The 26,720-nt window shown below is 38.6% G+C and overlaps 1 protein-coding gene across 4 annotated transcripts in view; it reads right to left on the reverse strand.

Moving 5' to 3' along the window:
* ARHGAP18 (Rho GTPase activating protein 18) overlaps positions 1-26,720 on the reverse strand; it is a 136,892-nt gene that overhangs the window by 8,295 nt on the left and 101,877 nt on the right. For all 4 annotated transcript variants that reach the window (XM_063666569.1, XM_054491240.2, XM_063666571.1 and 1 more), the window contains exons 8-12: positions 26,103-26,180; positions 22,487-22,646; positions 20,459-20,541; positions 15,197-15,403; positions 13,777-13,917 (exon numbers count right to left, since the gene is read on the reverse strand). In XM_063666569.1, coding sequence (XP_063522639.1) covers positions 13,777-13,917; positions 15,197-15,403; positions 20,459-20,541; positions 22,487-22,646; positions 26,103-26,180 — 669 coding nt within the window. The remainder of the gene's footprint in view (positions 1-13,776; positions 13,918-15,196; positions 15,404-20,458; positions 20,542-22,486; positions 22,647-26,102; positions 26,181-26,720) is intronic.

The raw sequence follows: 26,720 nt of genomic DNA on the forward strand, positions 1-26,720 counted from the left end.
TTCTCAGTAATATCAGAGATTTAGTGTGTGAATAACAAGGAAAAGAAGCAACACGGTATAAGACTGTACAGTGAGTATGGGATTGTGGAAGGCCACGGACTGCAAACAACAGCTAGACCTGCAAAGGTATCACAAAGGACCTGACCATCAACCTCAGAAATCCTGCTGCAGAGTGGGTGGTGCCCCACCTGCCTCCTTCCTCTGACCAATCAGTGAAGGGCCACAGAACACATTACTCCAAACCTGAACAAAAATGGACAAAGCCTTCCAGGGCCTTACACTTATGAATTTGCTGGGCTAACCTTAGTTATAGCATCCTCCTCTAACTTCTCTTGCAGGACATATTACGCTCAACTCAATCTGTGAAGGACAACTAATTCCAACCTCCCAATTCCAAGCCCCCAATTCCAACCTGTGCCCACACCCCTCAATTCCTGCTTCATCTTTCTATCCAGCCTGAATCCTTGGCTTGGTTTTTTGACTTATTGATACTTTAGTCTATGACCTTGACCTCATCCCTAGGATACAAGTATAATTTCCCGTTGTCCTTGATTCTGTGACAGGCTTTATTTTCACTTGTAACACTTTGGAACACGTGCTGCTTCTTGCAATGTATGGGGCATTTCATGTGGTACAAAGCAGTTATTAAATCAATGGTGTAACATACAACTCAGCGACTCCATGAACTTCTCCCTTGGGTTTGAACTCTAGGGTATTTCCCACTATGGCCATTTAACCTGTTTGCATGGCCTCACCTACCTGTTGCCTCATAGGAGGTGGAAAATAATAAGTGGCATGGACACCTTTAACATTAGACTGAAAATTGTAATAGCAACATCTGAAGCACTGAGACTGTGCTCATAAAACCCTAATCCACCTTGTCTACTCAGTAATCACAACAATATTGGTATTTTGGATTCTGTTAGTTTATCACTATTATTATTACTATTGTTTTGTGGAGGGACTTGAACGGCAGGCTAGAGTTTGCAGATAGCCATGTGCTTTATATTGAGGTTAAAAGTTAGGAAATCCTGGTTAAGTCATAGTGTCAAATATCCTTATATACAGGTTTATCAGGGACAGAAATTGTTCCCATAATCACATCTTACCCAGTCCTAGAATATCAAGAAGGCAGCCAAATCTACACTGACATTTAAAGTGAAGATGACTGGATTAAGTTTTTATATAGAAAGTCCATAATAAATGAGTTGCAAAACCAAAATGATTCAGAAAATAATATATTACCATAAAGAGTTCAGGGATGTGGCAATCTTAGTCAGCTCCTTGCCTTTTCCCCCACTATTTCTTGTAGAACCTTCTACTGTTTGGATAAAAAGGCCCATCAGCACTCCAAGCTTTCCTATCTTTGTGTACATTCTACTCCCCCTCCCAAATATCTCTCTGCTAACCATTTTCAAGGCTCAGCTCAAATACCTCAAACTCCATGGAACTTCCATGCTCCACAGAGTCAAAAGGAATCTCTTAATTCCGCTGACTCTCCTTCATAAGGGTCCTACTATATGACCTGTATTCTGGTTGTATGCCACATATCTGACTCACATCTGTAGCCACCCATCAATGTTTATTGATTAAATGAACCATTCAAAATTACTTATTTTTTGTTTGTTTTTACTAACAATGATAACATCAACAAAGTAAAATTTCTCTAGAATAAAAGAAAGTATGCCAAGGGGTATTTCCTTAATGGCAAAAACTCATCTTAGGAACACTGTCTAAAAGAAACAAGTTAAGGTGCCTCTATCTACCATATGGTATTCCCTCCACTACCAAGAAAAGACAGGAAGGGAAAGAAAGCAGAGAAAAGGAATTAAGTATGTTACAAGAGATAATTCAGTCACTGTAGAGAGCCAAAGAGAAAAGCCAGAGTTACTAACATTAGCATGTACCTGCCTGGGGATGTAGTCTCTTTTCCCCTCCAACACATCTCATGAAGAGCTGAATGTATTAGTCTCTTCTCATGCTGCTATGAAGAAATACCCAAGACTAGATAATTTATAAAGAAAAGAGGTTTAATTGATTCATAGTTCCTCATGGCTAGGGAGGCCCCAGGAAACTTACAATCATGGCAGAAGGCACCTCTTCACAGGACAGCAGGAAAGAGAAATGTCAAGCAAAGGGGGAAAAGCCCCTTATAAAACCATCAGATCTCATGAGAACTCACTCACTATCACAAGAACAGCAGCATAAGGGTTACCACCCCCATGATTCAATTACCTCCTACCAGGTACCTCCCCACAACACATGGGGATTATGGGAACTAGAATTCAAGATAAGATTTGGGTGGGGACACAGCCAAACCATATCATTCCATCCCCAGCCTTCCAAAATCTCATGTCCTCACATTTCAAAACATAATCATGCCTTTCCAACAGTCCCCCAAAGTCTTAACTCATTCCAGCATTTACCCAAAAGTCCAAGTCCAAGGCCTCATCTGAGACAAGGCAAGTCTCTTCCACCTATGAGCCTGCAAAATCAAAATCAAGTTAGTTACTTCCCAGATACAATGGGGGTACAGGCATTGAGCAAATGCACCCATTCCAAATGGGAGAAATTGGCCAAAACAAGGTGGCTACAGGCCCCACGCAAGTCCGAAATCCAACAGGGAAGTCACCAAATCTTTTTTTTTTTTTTTTGGCAATGGAGTCTTGCTTTATCACCCAGGCTGGAGTGTAGTGGTGTGATCTCAGCTCACTGCAACCTCTGCCTCCCGGGTTCAAGCGATTCTCCTGCCTCATCCTCCCAAGTAGCTGAGATTATAGGTGTGTGCCACCATGCCCAGTTAATTTTTGTATTTTTAGTAGAGAGAGGGTTTCACCATGTCGGCTGCTGGTCTTGAATCCCTGACCTCAAGTGATCCACCCGCCTTGGCCTCCCAGAGTGCTGGGATAACAGGCATGAGCCACCATGCCCAGCCTAACCAAATCTTAAAGTTCTAAAATGATCTTCTTTGACTCCATGTCTCACATTTAGGTCATACTGATACAAGAGGTAGGCTCTAACAGCCTTGGGCAGCTCTGCCCCTGTGGCTTTGCAGGGTACAGACCCCCCTCCTGGCTGCTTTCACAGGCTGGTGTTGAGTGTCTGCAGCCTTTCCAGGCACATAGCAACAGCTGTCAGTGGATCTACCATCCTAGGGTCTGAAGGACAATGGCCCTCCTCTTATAGCTCCACTAGGCAGTGTCCCAGTGGGGACTGTGTGTGGGGGCTCCAACCCCACATCTCCCTTCTGCACTGCCTTAGCAGCAGTTCTCCATGAGGGTTCTGTCCCTGCAGCAAGTTTTGCCTGGACATCCAGGCATTTCCGGACATTCAGGCATTTCTATACATCCTCTAAAATCTAGGCGGAGGTTCCCAAAACTCAATTCTTGACTTCTGGGTACCTACAGACTAAACACCACATGTAAACTTGCTAGGCTTGGGGTTTGCACCCTCTGAAGTAATGGCCCGAGCTGTACCTTGGCCCCTTTCAGCCATAGCTGGAGCTGAAGCAGCTGGGATTCAGGGCACCATGCCCTGAGGCTGTGTAGAGCAGGGGGGCCCTGGGCCTGGCACAGCAAACCAGTTCTCCCTCCTAGGCCTCTCTGACTGTGATGGGAAGGGCTGCCTTGAAGGTCTCTGACATGCCTTGGAGACATTTTTCCCATTGTCTTGGTGATTAACATTTAGCTCCTTGTTACTTATGCAAATTTCTGCAGTGGGATTGAACTTCTTCCCAGAAAATGGGTTTTTCTTTTCTATCACATTGTCAGGCTGCAAATTTTCCAAACTTTTATGTTCTGCTTCCCCTTCAATGCCTTGCTGCTTAGAAATTTCTTCCACCAGATACCCTAAATCATCTCTCTCAAGTTCAAAGTTCCACAGATCTCTAGGGTAGAGTCACCAGTTTCTTTGCTAAAGCATAGCAAGAATCACCCTTATTCCAATTGCCAACAAGTTCCTCATCTCCATCTGTGACCACCTCAGCATGGACTTCTTTGTCCATAACACTATCAGCATTTTGGTCAAAGCCATTCAATGAGTCTCTAGGAAGTTCCAAACTTTCCCACATCTTCCTGTCTTCTGAGCCCTCCAAGTCTCTAGTTCCAAACTCTTTCACATTTTCTTATCTTCTTCTGAGCCCTCCAAACAGTTCCAACCTCTGCCTGTTACCCAGTTCCAAAATCACTTCCACATTTTCAGGTATCTTTATAGCAGCACCCCACCCACTCTATCGGTACCAATATCTGTATTAGTCATGGTTCTCTAAAAGGACAGAACTCATAGCATAGATGAGTTTCTTAAGGAGTATTGACTCACACGATCACAAGGTGAAGTCCCCCAATAGGCCGTCTGCAAGCTGAGGAGCAAGGAAGCCAGTCCGATTCCCAAAATCTCAAAAGTGGGGAAGCTGACAGTGCAGCCTTCAGTCTGTGGCTGAAGGTCAGACAGCCCCTGGTAAACCATTGGTGTAAGTCCAAGAGTCCAAACGTTGAAGAACTTGGAGTCCAATGTTCCAGAGCAGGAAGCATCCAGCCAGGAGAAAGATGAAGGCCAGAGGACTCAGCAAACCTGTTCTTTCCACTTTCTTCTGCCTACTTTTATTCTAGCCATGCTGGCAGCTGATTAGATGGTGCCCACCAAGCCTCTCCCAGTCCACTGACCCAAATGTTAATCTCCTTTGGCAACACCCTCACAGACACACCCAGGAACAATACTTTGCATCCTTTAATCCAATCAAGTTGACATTCAATATTGACCATCACACGAAGAAGGCTTCTAGTAATATGACCATAAGCCCATGCTTTCTAAATGAGCTCAGGTACCATAGCTTTGGGGAGTATGACCATGTCATGCTTCCTTATGAAATGAGGTGTTGAGTTCAGGGTGGTAAAAGGACTTGCACAGAAAGCACTACATCTGACCTGGGAATCTAGGATCCTTCTGATAGTTAAGAGTTTTAATAGAAGAGTCCCAAGATACTAGCTTCTGGGGGCAATTGGGAGTTTTCATGTATATGTGTAATGTTAGGTAATTGACATATTATGGGGTACACAGGCTGGTTTTTGCCAAGATGGGAAGCAGCATGAGTACTCTCCTACAGATTCCTTCTGGCTATGAAATAAAAACATTTCCCACATCCCTTTCCCTCAATGAGCAGGGGATGAGGTTAAGCCACCTTTGAGCTCAGCAAGAGCCCTTCCCAAGCTACAAACTGTAATCATTTTGACTCATTTCACAAAGAGCTGGAATATCAATATCCTTGGAAAGCATTTTATTAAACCAACAATGGTACATGATTTTCATTAAACCTTCCTAGGGTGACATTCTCTGACCACTAGAGAACCTGTATTCTACGGCAGGGAGAGAGAGTGTGTGTGTGGTTTGTGTGTCTATGGGATATGAACATTTCTCAGCTTGTTTATTTCTGTAGTGATTCATCCCATCCAAATTCTTACAACAATACAGAGATTGAGAGTTTGACTCAATATGGATATACAATGCTCTTTATCTCTGAAGAAGAAACGAGTTTAACCAGTATATACAATGGTAAAGCTAAAGAGTTAACGTTGTTTCTGGGAAGTTTTTGCTGGATATCTTGACAAGGAAGGCCAAATGATATTTACAAAGATGATAAACAATAAATTATGCCAAAGCCATCATTTAAATGGTGTATGACAACCACTATTAAGTACTAGAATCATGCTGTATCGAATACTGAAGTTATTAGTATACTAATTACATTGAGCTGCCAAGCTTTGAAAAGACACAACATGCCTGATCGTTAAGCCAAACAGTCTGTTCTTAACTTGAGCCATAATAATAACTGAATCTGTACACAGTATGATCTTTATAACCCTTCTCTTTCACACATTTTAATCTAAAATTGTCACTCTGTCCCCTGCTTTTTTTTTTTTTTTTTTCCATTGAGACAGGGGAGGAGTGTGCTTGTGAACTGCAGTTATGTGAGGTACAGCAGGACAGGAGAAGGGCAGTATTTGACTAACACACCATCAAAGAAAAGTCATAAAGGATTTTACAACTTCAAGAGTGTTAATTTCTTATGCATGCTAAGATTATTAAAATAGAGGAAATGACCTTATATGGTCTTCACATGTTTTACATATTGAACTAAAGTTTATATTTCTAAACCTGATTTTATTATTATCTGGTTAAATAACAATTTAAGCATTTTTTCATAAGGTATATAAAAACACTGCATTGCTCATATTTTGGCACTATAGAGATTAGAAATTTAATGTCAGACCCGTAGAAGAGGTCTCTTTCTTTTTCATTAAAAGCTAATTTAAATGTAAAGCTGACATTTTTTATGCTACAGAAAACCCTTTTTATCTTTAAAAGGGCAAATTGGAAACACAGCTTTTTCAAAAAGAAGGCCAGATATAACACATATTTTAGAAAATTAAACAAGGACATTTTAGCAAGGTATCTTAACTAAAATGGTATATTCATCACCCTAGTCTGAACTGACAATACTGGGAAGTGGTGATATAAAAGGAATTCACTACTATCTTGAACTATGTGCTAATTATAATTGGATCTTTGTTATCCAAATGCCTTAAAACTTTTATCCAACTCACAGATTCAGAGGATTTTAAAGAAAGGCTTAAAATAACTTCCATAGTTAATAAGCATTTAATTTCCAATGACATAAGTTCTAATATTTTTTCTTTTAATGTGGTATTTTTATGCACTATTAAAAATCAGGGAATGTCATAAAAAGAAATAAGATTTTGTGCTTGATATTGTAATCTGATTTTCCACTTGGGTCCCCAAGTAAATCCAGACACTATTTCCAGACCTAAAGCAGATGCTTGAAACAATACCTGCAACAATGCTTTGCAGCGAGAACTGTTAAATGAAATCAGAGATGCAACTCTAAAGAGAGTTGTGCATAAAGGCACGCAACCCTGGCCACAAACAACTCAGCATCTACACTGCACTGCTGCCAATGCCAGGATTCTTCCAGTGGTAGCAACAGATTTCTTTTTCACATCCATAGCCCTACACTTTAAAATGTGACAACATTATTCTGGAACTTTCAGCAAGTCACATAAGCTCTCTAAAGCTTGAGTTCCTCCCTGGTAAATTAAGGGTGTGATACTAGCATGTCCCAAGTTAACACTAACATTAACCCTATGAGAGAAAGCCTTTTGTTTCCTTGACCTATGAGGTCAGATGTGGTGAGCAGCATGGCATTTTTGACAGAATCTCATAGAGCCACTCTTTACCCTCACTCTCATAAATGAGGTGAGCTTGAATGGCAGAAGAAACATCATACAAACCTAAGTCACAATAACCCTGAGGCCTGGATGAGTCAACAAATCATAACCAATTGTTCATCAAAGCTGCCCCCACATTCTTAGTAGGCAGAGATGCAATCTGAGGTAATTATAAGATATCCTTTAAAATTCTAAAAGGAAAAAACATGTGGGAGACAGGATGCAACAAGATCAGAAAAATGTGTTTGATTGTTGATGATAAAGGTTTTGGGGGGCTCATGTACTATTCTTTCTACTCGTGTGTGTTAAAAAAAAGTTTCATGATAAAATTAAATATACATGTGCATACACACACACAAACACACCAATAGGAAGAGGGAATTACCCTTCCAGCTTTTAGACAATACACATGCCCAAGTCCTGCCCTGGGAGAGTCTGACTCAGTGGGTCTATCAAGTCACCCAATCACAGTTTGCTTTTTGTTTTGTTCTAAAATAATATTACCAGGCCAGGTGCAGTGGCTCACACCTGTCATCCCAGGTATGAGAGGCTGAGGAGGGAGGATCGCTTGATGCCAGGAGTTCGAGACCAGCCTGTGCAACATAGCAAGACCCTGTCTCTACAAAATAGTTTAAAAATTAACCAGGCATGGTGATGCATGCCTGTAGTCCCACCTACTCATGAGGCTGAGGTGGGAGGTTCCCTTGAGCCTGCAACTTTGAGGTTACAATGAGCCATGATTGCACCATTGCACTTCAGCCTGGGTGACAAAGCAAGACCTTATCTCCAAAAATGAACAAACCTTTAAAAAATTAAATATTACAGATGCCTCTATTGTGAACTTCTGGTTAAACACCATTAACGTGATCCTACCCTATCATTTTATAAAAGACACTGAAGCTCACAGAGGTAAAATGACTTGTCACACTCACTTGTGGCAGAGCTGGGGCTATATCCTCAGGCCACATGACTTCTGAGGTGTATGTGTGGGTGTAGATGTGTGTGTTATCAATCCCGACAAGTTAAAGGCTATCAGAAAATGATTATTATTAATGGTCTACAATTTTCTTATTTTTCCTCCAACTGTTTCTTCCTAGTATAATTAATGGATGAGACATACTAGTATTTAAGAACATCTACATTTGGACCAAACACTCAGTATGCTGTAGTCACTAAAAACATTTGCCTTATGAGGTAAATTGAGTACATCTTAAAATCTGGCTCAAATTATTAATTACCTAGTGTAGTCTAGCACGTCTTAATAATACAAATGCCCAATTATAAACAGTTAGCTTTAATAGCATACGAAATTATTATTTTTTTAAGAGGGGTGTCACTGTGTTACCCAGGCTGGCATCTAACTCTGGGCTCAAGTGATCCTCCTGTTCAGCCTCCCAAGTAGCTGGGACTACAGGTGCATGCCACTGCACTGAGCCAAAGCCTCTTAAAAATATTACCTTGAAGAATGTTTATAATCTATAATCTCTTTCACTCTCCAATCCCTGGCAATCTAGCTTTTTCCATAAATTATCATTGACAATGCCTCGGGAAAAGTAATAATTAACCTTCAAATTCAAAAACCTTTGTCCAGTGTTAACCTTACTCAGTCTCTCTGCAGCATTTGGCACTACTAACCAAGCTCTTTTTACTTACTCTACTCTTCCTGCCTTGGCTTCAGAGAAAATATACATCCTTCAACTTTCTCTTACTTCCTATTATTTCCTAGCCTCCTTCACCAGCTCTTCTTGAATGGCCCATACTTAAATCGTGGAATCCCTTAGAGATCTCTCTTTGTCTCTTTATTTTCTTACTCCATATATCCACCTTGTGTAATATGAACCACTCTATGGCTTCAACAACAATCTCTAGGCTAATCCCAAAGGTGTGCCTCCAATGCTGGATGCTCCTTGAAATTCAGGCCCCTGTAGCCGACTCACACAGGTACGTTAACCCAAAGTGTCAAAAACTCACTTTTAAGTCTGTCCCCCTTTTGCTTGATGCTAAAGTCACCCAAGGCAAAATTTGGCAAGTTATTCTAGATTCCCTTCTTCTTCCACAACCTTCACATCCAACCAGTATCCACATCTTGCAGGGTTCCTATTGGCTCACATTCTAAACTTCTTTCGATTCTCAACTGGGCCTTGGCTCTAGCCCAGGACCATTTTAAGAACTAAATATAAAACATATTTTGTAACAGCAGTAATCCATGTTCATTGTATTACCACCCATAAGCCCAGAGTTTTGGTGTATATCCTTCTTAGAGTCCTTCTGTGATCTATGGAGAAACAGAGGATAATGGTGAAGAGTCCATGGATTTAAAGTCGTATAGATTTGGTTTCAAATTCCAGCTCCACTAATTGCTATCTAGATAACCTTGGTAACTTTAAGATTGCTAATTCTCACTTTCCTCATCTGAAAAAAATTAGACAATAATACACCCCAATTAGACTACCATAAATATTACATGAGACAATGTTTGTAAAATGTTTAGCATTGTGTCTGACCTCTGCAAAGCATTAAAATCATAGCTATTACCCCCTAAAAATATAGCACTACATCATTCACTGACTCGTAACTTCTTTTTTCACATAGTAACATATCACGAATCTCTCCAATGTCAAGATACACATTTGTACACTTTCATGGTATTTCGCTGTATAGATATGCCATAATGTATTTAACAAGCCACCTCTATTCTTTTGAATTATCTCTAATTTTGGTCAGTGTAAGAAAATGGCAATGAACTTAACCATAAATATTTGCACATTCATGCTATTACTCTCTTTGGAGGAATTTCTGAGTCCACTGAAGAGCATGGCTTTCAGGACTTTGCCACATGCCACTGTTCTCTGGACGGACTCTACCAATTTATATACTGCCATCAACAAGGAAATTACCTACCATCTCCTACCTACCCTCCAATCTTACACTCCCTCAAATCTTTCCTTCACCTTTCAGCAGTTCCCTGTCATGCACAGAATAGAAACTTTGCTCTCAATCTCTCTTGAGGCTCACTTCTGCTTCCCCTCTGCCCCTGTCTCTCTATGCACCTAAGCGGCCAGTTAGTATGACCTGATTTTCTCTCCAAACATTTCAAATATCCCCACTTAAATGTCCAGTAGACATCATACTCAATAAGTCCTAAATTGAAATCATGAAATTGAAAGCAATACCATCCTTCCAATTTCTCAGGCCAAAAATCAGAGTCATTTTTGACCTCTTTTGTTCTCCCACATGATTTCCATCAGGAAATCTCAATGGCTCTAACTTCAAAACAAAATCCAGAATCCAACCATTTGTCCACTTTCCAATGCTGATACCCTGGTCTGAACCACCATTATCTCTTACCTGGATTACAAGAACCTCCCAAATGATCTCCCTATTTTTCTTTGCTTCTTTGCTTCCTTATAGTCTATTCTCAACACAACAGCCTAATGAATCATTTTAAAACATAGTATAGATTTTCAAGCCTTTGCTTCAAACCCCCATTTCACTCAGAGTAAATCCGAATTTCTAATGGTGGTCTGTCTACAAGGCCCTATGCAATCTTGCCCCATTGCCCCTCTGACCTCACTTCACACTACCGTTCCCTCTGCTGGCTTCACTCCAGCTACACTCACTCCTTAAGGTAAGTTCCTGTCTTAAGGTTTTTTCACAGACTATTCTTTCTGCCTGGACTGAGTTTCCTGAGATATACACACAGCTCAACTCCCTGCCCTTCTTCTTGTCTTTGCTTAAATGGATAATATCCAGACTATCTCAACTTCATAGTGCCAGGGGATCTCCTTCCCAATTCCCCTTGTTCTGTTGTTTTTATTACTTTTGGAGGATAAATCACATACTAACACATTATATTAATTACTTCCTAGATTTACTTTTATTTTTAGAATTTAAGCTCTAGAAGAGCAGTGATCTTTATGTGTTTTGTCCAATAATTTATATTTCAAGTACCCAGTAATTCCTGGCACACAGTAGGCACATATCAAGTAACTGTTTAACAAATGAAAAAAGCTACCCCCAGGCAATTTCATGCCCTATAGTTTCATATTGCACATTTAAATGATTTGGAGGAGAGTCAAGAAACTAAAGCAACCAGACAGAATGAAGGAGGGGGCGTGGCTGACAGCAAAGTAGATGGTCCATGTTCCATGCAAAAGGAACGGCTCCTACTCAAATCCAGGCAACTGCTACCCTGCTGGAAAGCAGGCCCCTTACTGCCAAAAGATGAGGGATGCCCCAACATCCATTTGTCATTAAGATGATGGTTCAAACTTTCACATTAAATCTTTTAGCTTTAGAATTCTGGCAGTTGCCAGTTGGAAGCAACATGCAAAAAACTCTTGTTACTTTGTAACTTACCACATATCCACAGTATTTGAACTTAGCTTGCACCTCTACTTGTTCTGTAATTGCTTTCTGTGTCTATTTACTCTCCCTAATAAAATGGCATAATTCTTTAAAAAAAATTTTGGATACTGATTAGAATTTTTTTTTTTTTTGAGATGAAGTCTCACTCTGTCACCCAAACTGGAGTGCGGAGGCACAATCTTGGCTCACTGCCTCCCAGGTTCAAGCGATTCTCCTGCCTTAGCTCCTCAAGTAGCTGGACTACAGGTGTGCGCTACCACATCCAGCTAATTTTTATATTTTTAGCAGAGATGAGGTTCCACTGTCTTGGCCAGGCTAGAGATTAGAATTTTTCTACCAAAATGACAGGCCAAATGGACCTCTACCATGTGCTGTGATGTCAGAAAGCTTCCACTGCAGCTTAGATGGCTCTTCTCTAGTGACACCTGAACAACACTGATTTATTTTTCACATCTCAGCTTGACTCCCCAGTGGAGCCTCTCTCATGCTTACTTCCTGTTTTGTAGATTACGGTACCCTGGTCAGGCTTCCATCACATACCTCTGAGCTACATCCCTTCTACATCCCTTCTCCTGGCTCATCGAGGGTGAGCACCCAGCTCCCTGACTCCCTGGGAACACCTAACATAAAGTGGGGGCCTAGCACCAAGGTGGCAGTAGCATTTTGTTAGATGAGTAACTGAATTTCACATAAGGAAAAAAAAAAACAAAACAAAACTCAAAGAGGTAAAGTTACAGCTAATATGTGATGAAACCGATATTTAAATCCCAAGCTTTAAAATGACAATACAGTTTTTAAATAGTACAGAGATCATTCTCAGACCAGATCGTGTCTAACTATGCCAAAGTGCAAACTAAAGAAGTTAATGCTTTTTTTCCACAAATGACAAGATTACTAAAATATTCCATCTCCAAAAAGTAAATGTTGCAGTTTTTCTAAATATTATTAAAAAGGTACACCCCAAATGTTTCCTTAAGTAGATCCTGAGCTTCAGAGTATCACGGCTAAATGCCCTATAAAAAGACAAGACTAAAAAGTCACTTAATATGAAAGAGAAGGGCTACAAAACAGATTTTATTCACATATTTACAATGGTCTTAGAGGTAACAGAACATTCTAAAGTTAACCAAAAGCCAAAAAAATGCTCTCTAAAAGCCTTTAGGATAATATCAAGGCCTTTCTAAAAAAAATAAGCATATGTACAACTTCTCTTTATGTTTTTAAAGATATTTAAAACTTGATTTAAAATGTTTTACAATGCCAAGAAAGTATCATTTTTTAAGAGTGAGAGCTATAAATAAATCTAAGAGAAAAACTTTGTTTTTATGATTACTGGATCCGTAAGCAGGCCAAAACCGAAAATTCAGACAAAGGCAGGTAACTGCATTTTCACATTATTCCACAAGATGTCAGCATGTAACTGAACAACTTCAATGGTGGTGGTTGTAGGGAGGAGGTGGATTCACTTAAATAGAACAATAGAAACCCTTTCATTTCATGATCTTACGCTACAGCTTTGGTAACTCACTTCGTAAACGTATATCCATGTATATTTCATTATTGTAAACCCAGTTCTTAATATATTCTTACAGTAGTTTATAAAGACAGATATTTAGGTATTTCTTTTTTGAAACACCTTGATTTTTTTCTTTCCAATTTAGCTCTCAAAATTCTGATCAAATTAAGAACCTTCAAATACTTATTAAAGTCCAGGAATAATCCTAGGCACAACACAAACATTAACCTGTTTATCTATCTGGATTAGTTATTTTTCCCCATTCTACAGATGAGAAAAATTTAGAAAAAAATGTCAGTGGTTCACATGAGGTTATTTACTCACTATAGATTATATATTCAGCAGGCGACTATAGTCTCTGCAGGAGAGGTAGGGGTAGGGGTGTGTGTGTGTGTGTTCAGTCTTGTCTTGATATCTTCCTTTGTTCCCCATTAACAACTCACATGCTGAGTCACCAACACCTGACCAACTGTCAATACTGATTATTAGCAGCAGTAGTAGGAAGACAGTTACTGATGTCTTTCACTTACAAGTAGTACCACAGCCTAATAAGTGGCAGAAAGTCATACTATGAAAACATTAAATAAAAAATTTTGGTATTAAAAAAATACTTAAAATCTGAATAAATACATATCTCCACTATTTTCTTACATCATTTGTACTCTTATCTTGCTTTTCGTATTTTTCTCGGTCATAAGCCATTTTCTTCAGCAATTTCTTCATGGCTCTTTTATCCTTTTTATGATTTTCCGTGTTTTGCTTCCTCACTTGGTTTACAATAAACTTGGGAATCTATAAAGAAAAGGAATTAAGCTTAGAGAGGAAAAAGAAACGCCACCATGTTAAACTACAAAAAAAAAAATTGTATTTTTTAAATTTCAAAAAGAGTAGTTTCTCTTTTTGATAAGACTGCCATTTTACATGCACTATTCATTAAATCTGTGAAAAGAAAATGCTTCATGTTATTCACTTACCAGGTGTACAGGGCATCCACGTGGTGTAATTTACCACCCACTGTGGAAGGTTCCAAAAGAGGCTTTGTGAAGTTCAAGGACATAGTGGCCGTCTTCCATGCCAGACTGGAGACCCCCTGAGGTGACGAGCAGTAGAAGCCACCTCCGTAGGTCTTTCCTTTTGCAGCCTCCTACCTACAGCCCTGCTAGCTAACCTCAAGTCCCCTTCTAATAACCAGCTAGCTGCTGCTGTCATGAGAGAAAGAACTCCCCAAGAAACAAGAGCTGATAGGTAGCTAGCAAAAATGCAGGACAAATTTATCCTAAGAAATCACATTAGCAAAAACAAAATATTTTAAGGTATCAAAATGTAACCATGAAATAATGTTCACATTTCAAACACTGAGATTTAATAAATGGACATTAAATTTTATTAAAAAACACATTTGAAATCATCTACATCAGTTGTCTTTTTATGGATTATAAAAATAAAGACTTCAGGATCGAAATATCATCACTCTGTCTTTTTAACAAATTAATGTTTGGCAGTTCCTCAAATAAGAGATTGAAATATTCAATATTATAATTTTGCTTGGAATTCCTTTAGGTCATTTTTTCCTAAATGCTTATAAGATGCCTCCTGAAAAATTATAAATTTCATTGGAAAATGAGCACCTAATCAACGAAGCCTCTCATCCACTACCATACTCTGATAAGCTGTCAAAACAAGCTCAACGTAAGTGTAAAACAGAGGAAACCATTTTTAAAGATGTTCTCAGTAATAAGGGTACAAAATGCATGCATCCCTTTCAATAAAGTGTCTATGAAAAACAACTGAATAATCTGAAACCAAGTTAGCATTGGCTTTTAAAAATACAGCAGGCCTAAACACTGAGAAATGGGAAAATAGGCAGAAGTAAGTAAAAAGTACTTCTTACAAGGCATGTTGTGACATAATTTTAAAACAGAAATTCACAGGGCCCTCCTTACCTATATGAATAAAATGTCTTTAATATTTTCTGCACTCACAAATTTTAAATGTAAATTAATAAAGCTAATAACAAACATGCAATTTGTTTTTTAAACTACTAAGACCAAAGCATATGATATATACTTACTGTCCACAGAAGTTTTTGGTACTTAATCAATAAGTGCATGGTATTTGCTGTCCCAGCTGCCATTACAAATTCTCGCTGTTCACTGGACTTCAATCCCAATGCATGACACATAAAGAGATTCGGGGCCATGACCATTGCTACATTCATGACTGTCATTTTATTTTTTTCTTTATTATCTATTACTTTTTGGAGAAATTCAAGAAGGGCCTGAAACAGAAATGACTCTTTGAGATTTGTGTCACATATGAAGATAAAAGATTAAAGCACTGTAGCATATGCAATTTTTTATTTCATTAAAAAAACAAGTTGTGTATAAGCACAGTCAACTAATCACATCCAACAGGCCCTGTTACCAAAGCTTCTCCATTTGGTTGATGCTCCCTGGAGATGGAAATTTGCTTCTACTAAGGACCATGGCGCTGGGGAATGAAGCAGAGATGGCACATAGCTGAACTAGGGAGCAGAGAGAGGAGTGGGGAAGTGTCAGACCTCTGGCCTATGGAAGTCATGAAGAGATGAAAAGTAATGTAAAACATCATACAAACATTATTTCAGGAAATGCTGCACTTTCCAATGTAGAGATTTTTAAAAATTCCCTCAAAAAGGGTCATTCAACTTCAGTTTCATTTCTTTAAGGCAATCAATATCTGGCTGACATGGAATTATAAAGAATGAGCCAGGCACTGGACATGGTGGTGCATACCTGTAGTCCCAGGCACTGGGCATGGTGGTGCACACCTGTAGTCCCAGATCGGTGGGAGGATCATCTGAGCTTAGGAGTCTGAGTCCAGCCTAGGCAACAGAGAGAAACCCTCTCTCAAAAAAAGAAAAGAGAAGAGAAAAAAAAGAAAAGAGAAGAGAAAAAAAAGAAAAGAGAGAAGAAAAGAGAAAAGAAAAGAGAGGTGAGAGAATATTGTGATAGAGAAAGCGGGGAAATGAGGAAAGACCAAAGAGAATCTTTCTTTTTTTTTTTTTTTTTTTTTTTTTTTTGAGACCAGATCTCGCTCTGTTGCCCAGGCTGGTGTGCAGTGAGAGATAATAGCTCACTACAGCCTCAAACTCCTGGGCTCAAGTGATCCTCCTGCCTCAGTCTCCAGAGTAGCTGGGACCACAGGTGCATGCCACCATGCCTGGCTAATTTTTTTGATTTTTCATAGAGGCAAATTCTTGCAGGGTTGCCCGGGCTGGTCTTGAACTCTTGAGTTCAAGAAACACTTCCACCTCCTCCTTCCAAAGTGCTAGGATTACACAGGTGTAAGCCACCATACCCAGCTGAGAATTTTTTAAAAAATGAATGAGAAGGAACTTTTCATCAGAACAGGTTAGGTTATGCTCAGCTTGATGCCACGTACATCTGCCCCTACTGCAGACACTCATTGTCCTCTGAAACTACCTTCTCCAAAAAGCAAAGGCAGCTGAGGTCACCCTACTCTAACAGGACTTAAGGCTTCAGATTTTTCTTTTGCCTTCTTCTTTTGTTCTAGAACAACAGTAACTATAACTGCACAGGTATTCAATGTTCTCTATGAATGAGGCAGTTTATGAAGCACGATAGAGATTACTTAATCCTAACTTGGAGACACACGCTGTAATTACCTCCATTTTACAGATCAGAAAACAATGTTTGGAAAATGTAAGTAACTTCCTGGTGGTCATACAGCTAACAAATCCTGAGAAAGAATTTCATTACAGGTCTATCTGGCTTTTGTTTCTAAATTCTTAACTATTAAAAGAATCATTTTTTCATAGCCTAAAATCCCTACCCTAAAAAGGCCAAATATACTATACTAAAATGGAAAAAGGAAAAAAAGTATCTATCTTCCAAAGAATTTCAGGAAAAAAAAATTCCTGTAAGTGCTTACAGGTTGCTTTTGAATCAAGTGTAACTGCTATATAGACCTTGAAAATTTGAAACAAATTAAGGACAGAGCTATAATATCTAACAATGAGATGTATGTATCTAATTTCTAGTACAGTGCTCAGGAAGTTAAATTGTAATCCAAGCATAAAGTTATATAAAACAACATGTTCTCAAATGAGGACAAAAGATTAATTGAAGTTTGGAAAAAATATTTAATTTTGTTAAATTAATTTTAGAATAATTGTTCAGGGACCAATGTATCTCTTTATGAGCATAAATTACAGCGATTAGGTAATAAACTGTTTTAATTGTGGTGTGCATATGTAATAACGTTACTCAAAATATTACTATCAGAATACTAGAGAATAAGATAGAGAGTTGACATAAAATTAACGAGATGTTAGCCCAGCTCTTGCTGAAGGAACTGCAGAATTTTCTATCTGAACCTTAAGAATTTCCCCTTTATATATATATATATATATATATATATATATATATATATACACACACATATATATAATTTCAATAGTTTTTGGGATATAGGCGGCTTTTGCTTACGTGGATAAGTTCTTTTGTGGTGATTTCTAAGATTTTGGTGTGCCTGTCACCTGAGCAGTGTATAAGCTACCCAGTATGCAGTCTTTTATCTCTCACCCTTCTCCTATGCTTCCGCCGAGTTCCCAAAAGTCCAGTGTATCATTCTTATGCCTTTGCATCCTCATAGCTTAGCTTTTACTTATAAGTGAGAACATGCAATATTTGGTTTCTCATTCCTGCTTTACTTCACTTAGAATAATGGCTTCTGGTTACATCCAAGTTGTTGCAAAGGTCATTATTTCATTCTGCCTTATGGCTGAGTAGTATTACATGGTGTATGGGTGTATGTGTGTATGTGTGTGTGTCTGTATGCATCTATCACATTTTCTTTATACACTCATGAGAACTTCTCCTGTTTCAAAAAGTATTTACTTTATCACCGGCCTAATGGTATCAATCTATCACTGGGTTCACTCTCTGAAAAGCCAGGTTTAGTCCCAGCACATTTACTTATTAGCTGGGTATGATGTTAAATCTTTATATACCTCTGCTCTTTAAAGTTTTCTTATTTGTAAAATGGGAATACTTATCTCTCAGACTGAAAGGATTGAGACAATGTATATAATGAGCTTCTTCAAACTACAAAAAACATAAAGGTGAAGAATTATATTAACATGGATCCCCTCTTACTATCTTAAAATCAGTCTTCACTATTGTTTCAAGTCAAAGGTAGGTGTGATCATTGGTCCAAATGCACCATAATTCAAAGTAAAAAGTAACTGTAGTTAAGCAGCTTGCCCAAACACACCTGCCACTTTACTACCACTCCAAGATGTGGTATTTAACATGGTGCCTCCTAACCCTTAGACTTGCCGTAGCAATATTCCAAACAATCATGCACATGATTCTGTCCTTCAAATGACAACTGAAGGCGTGTTGCTAGCACTGGATAAATCAGGGAATTTTGCGTTAGACTTCCCGAAATTACATCGCATTGGAGTTTCCCTTCCCTTTTACAGAACTAAATTTATGGCTTATTCTTTGCACATATGGCATTCTTGTTAAAATGTTCTATTATTAAAGTTCTAGTTTGAAACCTTCAGCAGAGCTGGCTAATTAAGTCACTAAAGCTTAAGTAAACATGTAAAATTACTTGTTTGCATCTTCCAGTTTTTTTTTTTTACCAAAAATAGTACTCCCCCCCTTAATTATAAAATTATGTTTCCAATAGCCTCATACACAAAATGTACGAACTATCCTATAATTTAAAAAATATTTTTTAACAGAATTTTTAAAAGAATATGCCTGGGGCTTTGAGGGCAAAGTCCAAAGAAGAGTTCCAGATCAGCCACACCCAAAGCAGCCATATTGAATTGGTGCTTCCTCCTACAACTACTTGAACTCATTTGAATGTAGGGGTATCTTAAGTAAATCATAGGTTTTCCAGTACCCACCGCACACTGGGCATTGATAGGGTGGTCAATGAGTAAGAAAAAGATGTTCCTCCCTATTTCTGAGTAGTTGAAGCCCTGTGTCGAGAGCACTGCTGACAAGCTGAGGACATGTTGGATCATCAGCCCCACTTTGTCCTGGGTCATATGTCCCTGTCTCAGCCACAATTTACACACACTTACACAGTAGCCCTGGGCACACACTCTTCGAATATAACCCTTTCTGAGTTGACCTCTGTCTCAAAAGCAAATTGAAATAAAACCTAATGCTGTCTTCTGGGTTATTCATTTGACAACCAGTGAAGCAAAAGGATTTTTTTCTGATTTAGGAAAGGGAATAACCCTTTAGAAGTTCTCCTGTAGTGGATGTAGCGTTTTACCTCCAGTAATCCCCATAAGCTGCTTCATCAAGAAAAGCTGAGTATTAATATTCATTCCATGGGCATTAAGGAACTATCACTCATGCAGTTACAATTCAAGGAGTTTTAATGAATTACGGGAAAAAAATTCCAAGATGTACCAACTAGTAAATTTGTTTTCTTAACTTGAAAGCTCTTGTCATGAGATTTCATCTTAAATAGAAAAAAATGAAGAGGGTAAAGAAGCCCTCTACCCATATAAAAAATGTTTCCCTTAAGGGAAAAACTTAAGATAATACTTTTACTAAGTTAATTTTTTTTCCTTTTTCTAAGAGTTTATAATTAAACCTTTTACAACTACTCTATAAACTCTGCTGTTAAGGAAAATAAATCAGTGTGGCACAATCCCTGATCATAAGAGCTTCTGATAACACTTAAAGTAGATGATATTAAGTTATATAAACATTAGAGCAAATCACTTCAAAATGGTGATATAAATCAGAAACGCCACATAAACCCTTAGAGAAATAACTAGAATTTGTTTGAGTTGGTCTATCTTTTGGCCAACAAATGTATCAAATCACCATTATGACTTACTTCAAAATCTACCATTTCAAACTACAAACTGTCATATCTTTAGGTAATAGTGGGTTATATTTGATAAGACTTAGGATTTTTGTTTTAAACATTTATATTTTACCTTACTGCTACCTGCTTATTAAATATAATTTGATAAATGCAAAAAAAAGAAATAAGAAGGAGAAAAAAAAACAAAAAACCACCCACGTTTCCATTAACCAATGAACCTCAATCATCTGGTTTGGAAGAAGAAATGTTATAGTGAAAATTAAAAAAAAAAAAACTTATAACATTAGTAACATAACAACCTCATAAAGAGTTAAAGACTGTCACCCTCTGTCCTTAAAAGTATGCTTTTTCTTTAGAGACTTTTCTGACCATGTCCAAGATACACATCTTATTGTTTTGCCACAAATAATGAAAAATTACTGTGCTTAGTTCTAAGGGATATTTAATGTAAATTAACCGAGCTGACCTTCAGTGTGTCCCTGTTTGCATCAGGTAGGAGGATGACAAGAAGGTTCAAAGCCTGTAGTTGCTGCTTCTTGGTTGGAAGATCTGCAGACAAATTAAATAAATCTGAACTCTTTTCTTCAGTGAACATTTTCCTTTACTTTCTTTTTTCACTTTTTAAGAAAAAAGTTATTTGGCATAAACATGACTGTAAAATGTAAGACACAACGACTGAGCAGCAAGCCTTGTTGAGAGTGTGTTTGTGGGAGATCAGCAGAAGCAGCTGCTGTTAGGAGCTTCCTCTCTCTCAGAATGCTCACTTCCAACTGTGATCATATGACGCGCGGCCTTATGTTTGCAGACACACAACAGTGCTTTGGAAATAATTTTAACTTCTGCGTGATAATTATTCCCCAATGAAAAGACATAGAGGATTGGACCTTCCATGATACAGTATCAGGGTGCGTCTGTAACAGTGGTTTGTTTCTTTTAATGGCGAGTGAACAAAGGCATGGTAAGAGTCCATCAATTCCAACAGGAATATGTAAAATAGGGCCTGGAACACAATAGGTGCTTATAAATGCCTGTGGAATAAATTAGAAAACAAAGCAGCAACTCAACAGTCTAAGAGGTACATTATTATCATTGATGCTATCATTTTCAGCAGCCCTTACCCCATTTAAGTAATACTCATGGATATTTAGAATCATTCTAGCATGTCTTTTTCAGCAATAAATTTGGTCCTTTAATCCATATCCAGGAAATGTATGCAACGTAGCACAATTTAAACATTAAAAAGTATTTCCCACAGAAGGTAATTTATTCTGTTTAAAGAAGAAACATGTTAAGAAAAAAATACTTTAAACAGAAGAGATTTCAGTTCCATCTCTCCTAGAAATTCTGAAGAAATGTCATGATACGAGATGACTCATGAAACCATCTCAATATTGTATGTGTTAAGAACAGCCTGGCACAGTTCTGGTTGAAACTGTAGCTCACCGCAATTTATTCTTTTTTTTTTTTTTTTTTTTTTTTTGAGTCAGAGTCTCACTCTGTCTCCCAGGCTGGAGTACAGTGGTGCGATTTCGGCTCACTGCAACCTCCACCTCTCAGGTTCAAGCGATTCTCTGGCTCAGCCTCCTGGATAGCAGGGATCACAGGTGCGCACCACTATGCCTGGCTAATTTTTGTATTTTTAGTAGAAACGGGATTTCACCATGTTGGCCAGGTTGGTCTTGAACTCCTGACCTCAAGTGATCTGCCCACCTCAGCCTCCCAAAGTGCTGGGAGCTCACCATAATTATTAATAGTGCCCCTCTTTCATTCTTATAAGTGTCCCTGTTTAAAAGATAAAGATACAGTTACTTGAAGGCAGTGATGGCATTTTTACTTTTCTTCATGGCCTCCAGGTGTAAAATGGATAATTAGGCCAGTAGATAAACCTTATAAGATCTGGGTTCACTGGAAAAAGACTCGAGAACTATTAGAGACACTAATGTGTAGCTTGCCCAAGACGACAAAATGGCAGTACATAAGAAGCAGCTTGTGACCTCCCACCAATGAGGCAGCAAAATGCTTTGCTCTACGTTTCTGCGTGACAACCTCAGAATTTAATTTTTCAAGAAATGCTCACAGACTCTACCACTTCTCCTTGTGCTTTTATGATAACTGTTCATCCACAGCTTCTCCAGTAAGTTGCTTTTTAACACTTGGCAAGAAAATTGTATCAGAGATCTTATGTGACTCATTCTATTATAAGAGAAACGTGAAGTTTCCAGGTTTTAACACTGAAATATATTGTATTGCTTAAATGTCATGCAATTAATCTGTACCCAAAGAGAACATTCTGTTATCTGTTTACTCAGAAATGCATATTTATAAGAAAAACAGAAAACAATGCATGGCAGCTGAGCACCCACTGACATCAGTTTAGTCAATATGTCCACCCAAATACGTCTGAGTTGCGTTCTTTGTGATGCCAAATGTCATTAAAACAATTAACATAGATGGCACCAGCAGAAGGACTGCTTCAAAGAGGGATAGCACTTACTCTGGACAGCCTGAAAGGCTTTGAGATACTCCACACTGAGCAGTGGCTGGGGCAACTCCCGAATGAAGAGCTTCAGCAGGCTGGCGGCATCATGCTGTTTGACACTTTCCCAATTAAAAGTCCCTTCATAAAACTTTGCTTCTAGTTCTTGGCAAAGATTCTGATAGGCACAAAAAAAAAAAAAAAAAAAAAAAAAAAGCAGCAGCTAGAAGTGCATTTTTTTTCCTGCTGAGAGTATGATACATTTTCACTTTCAAGAGATTCTGCTCTTTAGACAAGACAAATCAGACTACCAAAAGTCAATATTTCTTTTACTCAGGAAAAAAACTACTCCTCTCCTCTAATCCAAATGTACTTTACCAACAAAAAACTGTACCTAAGGCCAAAAAACATTTTAAAATTTATACTTTTTCCTGGATATTCCACAAACTGTAAGTAATAAAGTTTTAATTAAGAGATTGGTTAAAATAATTGTTCCATTTGGGGGCTTCATCTACATATTGTAAATCTTCATTAAATTAAGAAAAAAATCATTAAAAAAGAAGTATATGTTTTAAATTTAGAAGTATGTTACATAAAAAAATACATAATCAATCTCTGGGACTAAAACAGAAGGCTACTTCTGATTAGTCACCTACGGGAAATGGAAAACCCAATTTTATAGTAAACGAGGCAAGAAAATACATCAATATACCTGTCTTTAATGCACAGCCATCCTGCTGCCAGCTGCGGAAAACAGTCTGAGTCTATGCAGAATTAGAAATATCTAGTTCACTTACCTCAGAACTCTACAAAATTTGTCAGGCAAATTATTACTAATAAATCAATTGAGTTTTGTAATTACTATTTTTTGTATACTTCTTTACTATACATAAATCCTATCATGTTAAAAACCATCACAAGTTTCTGTCACTTTCCTCTGTTACATGAAACCATTCTCCCAAAGTATGTTCTTTGTTTTCTTGTAAGGCAAATTACCACATTTTCTCTTCCTAACACAACAACCATTCTCTACCCCCAATTATTTCTGTAATTGATGAAATAGGTGAAGGGGAGTGGCAAAGACAGAAAAAGAAATAGGGAGGAGGGAAGAGGGAGGGAGAAAAGGAGGAAGAGGGAAAAAAAAAGAGGAGGGAGGAAAAGATAGAAAAAGGGAGTGGGAGATAAGGAGGGAAGGAAAAGGAGAGAGCAGGGACATGGAGGGAAAGAATGAGCAGGGAAAGAATGAGGGAGGAAAGGACAACAGAGGAAGATCCAGAGAAGAGAGGCAGAAAGAATGGAGGGAGAGGGAGAGAGAATAGTACAGAGAAATTTGGTGGGGCCAGGGGGAAAAGAGACAACCAAAATTTTTGCATATTATCTTTTAAATTATTTATAATGGACCAGCTGCTGCATAATTTGGCATATGACAACAGGCTGGGTTGAAGAGTTGAGCCAGCTGAATCCACTTAATTGGCCTTCTTAGAAATTACACTTAGTTAAACTTGTCCTTCTGCCAGCCTTCTCGTTGCAAAGTAAAATCTGCATTATATTCACTATTCTGTACTAAAGTAAATGTATTTTTGCCTCCTGTGAGCTGGCCATTGCAGTCTGCTAGTGAGGGCCCGAGTGCTTTGAACGGTGAATTGAGCACTATCTTGCCAACATGAGTAATATGAAGTTATGTTTGTTACCTGTTTCTGAGGAATTATATCTGTTAGTGAATGTACTTAAAAGAGCTTGTCTCAGAATCACACAATGTCCATTAGTGGCAAACGTGCCGTAGGTGTTACATGAAGTGAGACAATGACAAGCTATGAAACTTACAAACACCACAGTTTCAGGGACCTCTAAGTACCAGACACCAAACCCAGGGGACACAAGTGGAAAATTATGATCAGAATATATCAGGCTACTTGAATCCTATTAAAATGAGATCACTATGTAGTAAGAGCCAAGGAGGCCGAAACTGGTGTCCTAAATCAAGGCAACTTATCAAAATAAGCAGGTGATGCAAACTGTGAAATGTATAAAGAGTAATTCCAATCCTGGCAACACCAGAGCCCATTAGAAGCAGGCCAGGACAGTGTGCACTCCCCAAGAAACACTTAGTCCTGATTCAGCTCTAAAGATTTCATAAAGAATGGGGTTATGAAGATGAATCGAGATTATCTCTCTTCTCTCCTATTTTCTCTTGGATTTTCAAATTCAGGAAGACAATGTATTGGATGTGGGCAGTGGTTACTCGTGCTATCTCAGTGCAGAGCTAAAGGTGAATTTGGAACATAGGGTAAAAGTTAATAGTTAATGGCTGCTTCCAGATACAGCTACAATTCCAAGTATGAGTCCCCTTTACATTTAAATCCCCTGAGGGGATATGTAGTATGCATCCCCTGTAGGGTAATTCCATCTTTATCATGCATTCATTGGAAGCTTTATCCCCCAGGGCAAAAAGTGAGGCACAAAGATGACAGCAGGAGGACAGGTGGTACCCTGGAACAGTAGGAAGAAAATGTCATCCAGAGAGAAGAAAAGGCAAGGGAGAAGGGAGGGCTCAAATTGGGAAGTCTAGGAATTATTTCACCAGCCAGACTCAGGCTACCCTGGATGCAGCAAGACAGGGAACTGTGTGAATCAGGAAGGTGGTTGAGAGTGTCTCATCTGGCCCGCTCACTAAGACTAATTATGCAGAGGATGTCAACGCCCCCATCTGCTGGAGTCTATCATCCTGGCCTTTTTTTTCTTTTCTTTTGAGACAAAGTCTCGCACTGTTACCCAGGCTGGAGTGCAATGGTGCGATCTTGGCTCGCTGCAACCTGTGCCTCCCAGGTTCAAGTAATTCTCCTGCCTCAGCCTCCTGAGTAGCTGGGATTACAGGTGCCCAACACCATGCCCAGCTAATTTTTTGTATTTTTAGTAGAGATGGTGTTTCACTATTTTGGCCAGGCTGGTCTTGAACTCCTGACCTCGTGATCTGCCCACCTTGGTCTCCCAAAGTGTTTTTTCTTTTATTTTTAAGAAACAGGGTCTTATTGCTCTGTCACCCAGGCTGGAGTGCAGTGGGACAATGACAGCTCACTGCCACATGGGACTCCTGGGTTCAGGCAATCCTCTCCGCTCAGCTTCCTGAGTAGCTGGAACTCCAGGTAAGCGCCACGATGCCTGGCTAATTTTTTTAAATTATTTTTTGTAGAGACAGGGTCTCACTTTGTTGCCCAGGATGGTCTTGAATTCCTAACCTCAAGCAATCCTCCCGCCTTGGCCTCCCAAAGTGCTAGGATTACAGGTGTGAACCACCACGCCCGGCCGTGACTTCTGTAAACTCAATTGCTACTACTCATCCTGGCTAAATCTATCACAACTATCCCCACGCCATTAATGTTTTAACTCATCACATTCTTTTGTCATAGTATTATTATAGGTAATATGGTGATTTCGAAAACAAAACAAAACAAAACTTAGCAAAAACCAGAAGGGACTGTAGAAAAACTAAACTGAATGGTAAAAGGTTTTATTGTTTTATTTTATCTACTTTACTAACAATGGAAAAAAGGGGTAGAGAGGACAAGTTAGCTTTTAAAATGCATGAGTGTAAATAAACAATAAAATGTTTACATTAGTAGAACCCAGAGATTACCTTGATTCTAATGGCAGCTCCAGGGATCCGTAAGAGGCCTTCTGTTTCCAAACCTCCCTCTTCAATTCGAGAAATCAGCTGTGCATAAACAGAGAAACATTCTAATTTCCATATTTGTAACAGGTACAATTCCAAATTTAACATTTGTTTCACATATAAATAAAACTGATTACAATGACATGTAAACTGGATTTTATGAGGTTTTGAATGCTATTTCACTACCACTGTCCTTCAAAACAATAAGTCCAGAAACTTTTGTTTTAATTTAGAAAAAGTTGGGCCTTATGCTACTTTATAACAGAAGTGCGTAATTTCACACAACAGCTGTGGTACTCCAAACAAACAGAATAAAGATGTTCATTGTTTAAAAGCAACTAAGAACATCTATTTATTCTGCTTTTCCAGAAACCTACATTCTGCAATCAAATAAATCTTATGAAAATCTAGCATTTGCATATTTACATCTCATTTTTAGCTTGTTCCAAGAAAGAATTATTTATGACATGCAGAAAAAAAACTGTTTGCAAATATTCATTTTAAGCCTTTGGTGTTAAACAAAGAAAAATGTCCTTGTATATGGCCTCTAAGTCATACCTGATGCCCAATGAATACGCTGAT

The sequence above is a fragment of the Pongo pygmaeus genome, chromosome 5 (genome assembly GCF_028885625.2).
Source record: "Pongo pygmaeus isolate AG05252 chromosome 5, NHGRI_mPonPyg2-v2.0_pri, whole genome shotgun sequence".
NCBI classification, from domain to species: domain Eukaryota; kingdom Metazoa; phylum Chordata; class Mammalia; order Primates; family Hominidae; genus Pongo; species Pongo pygmaeus.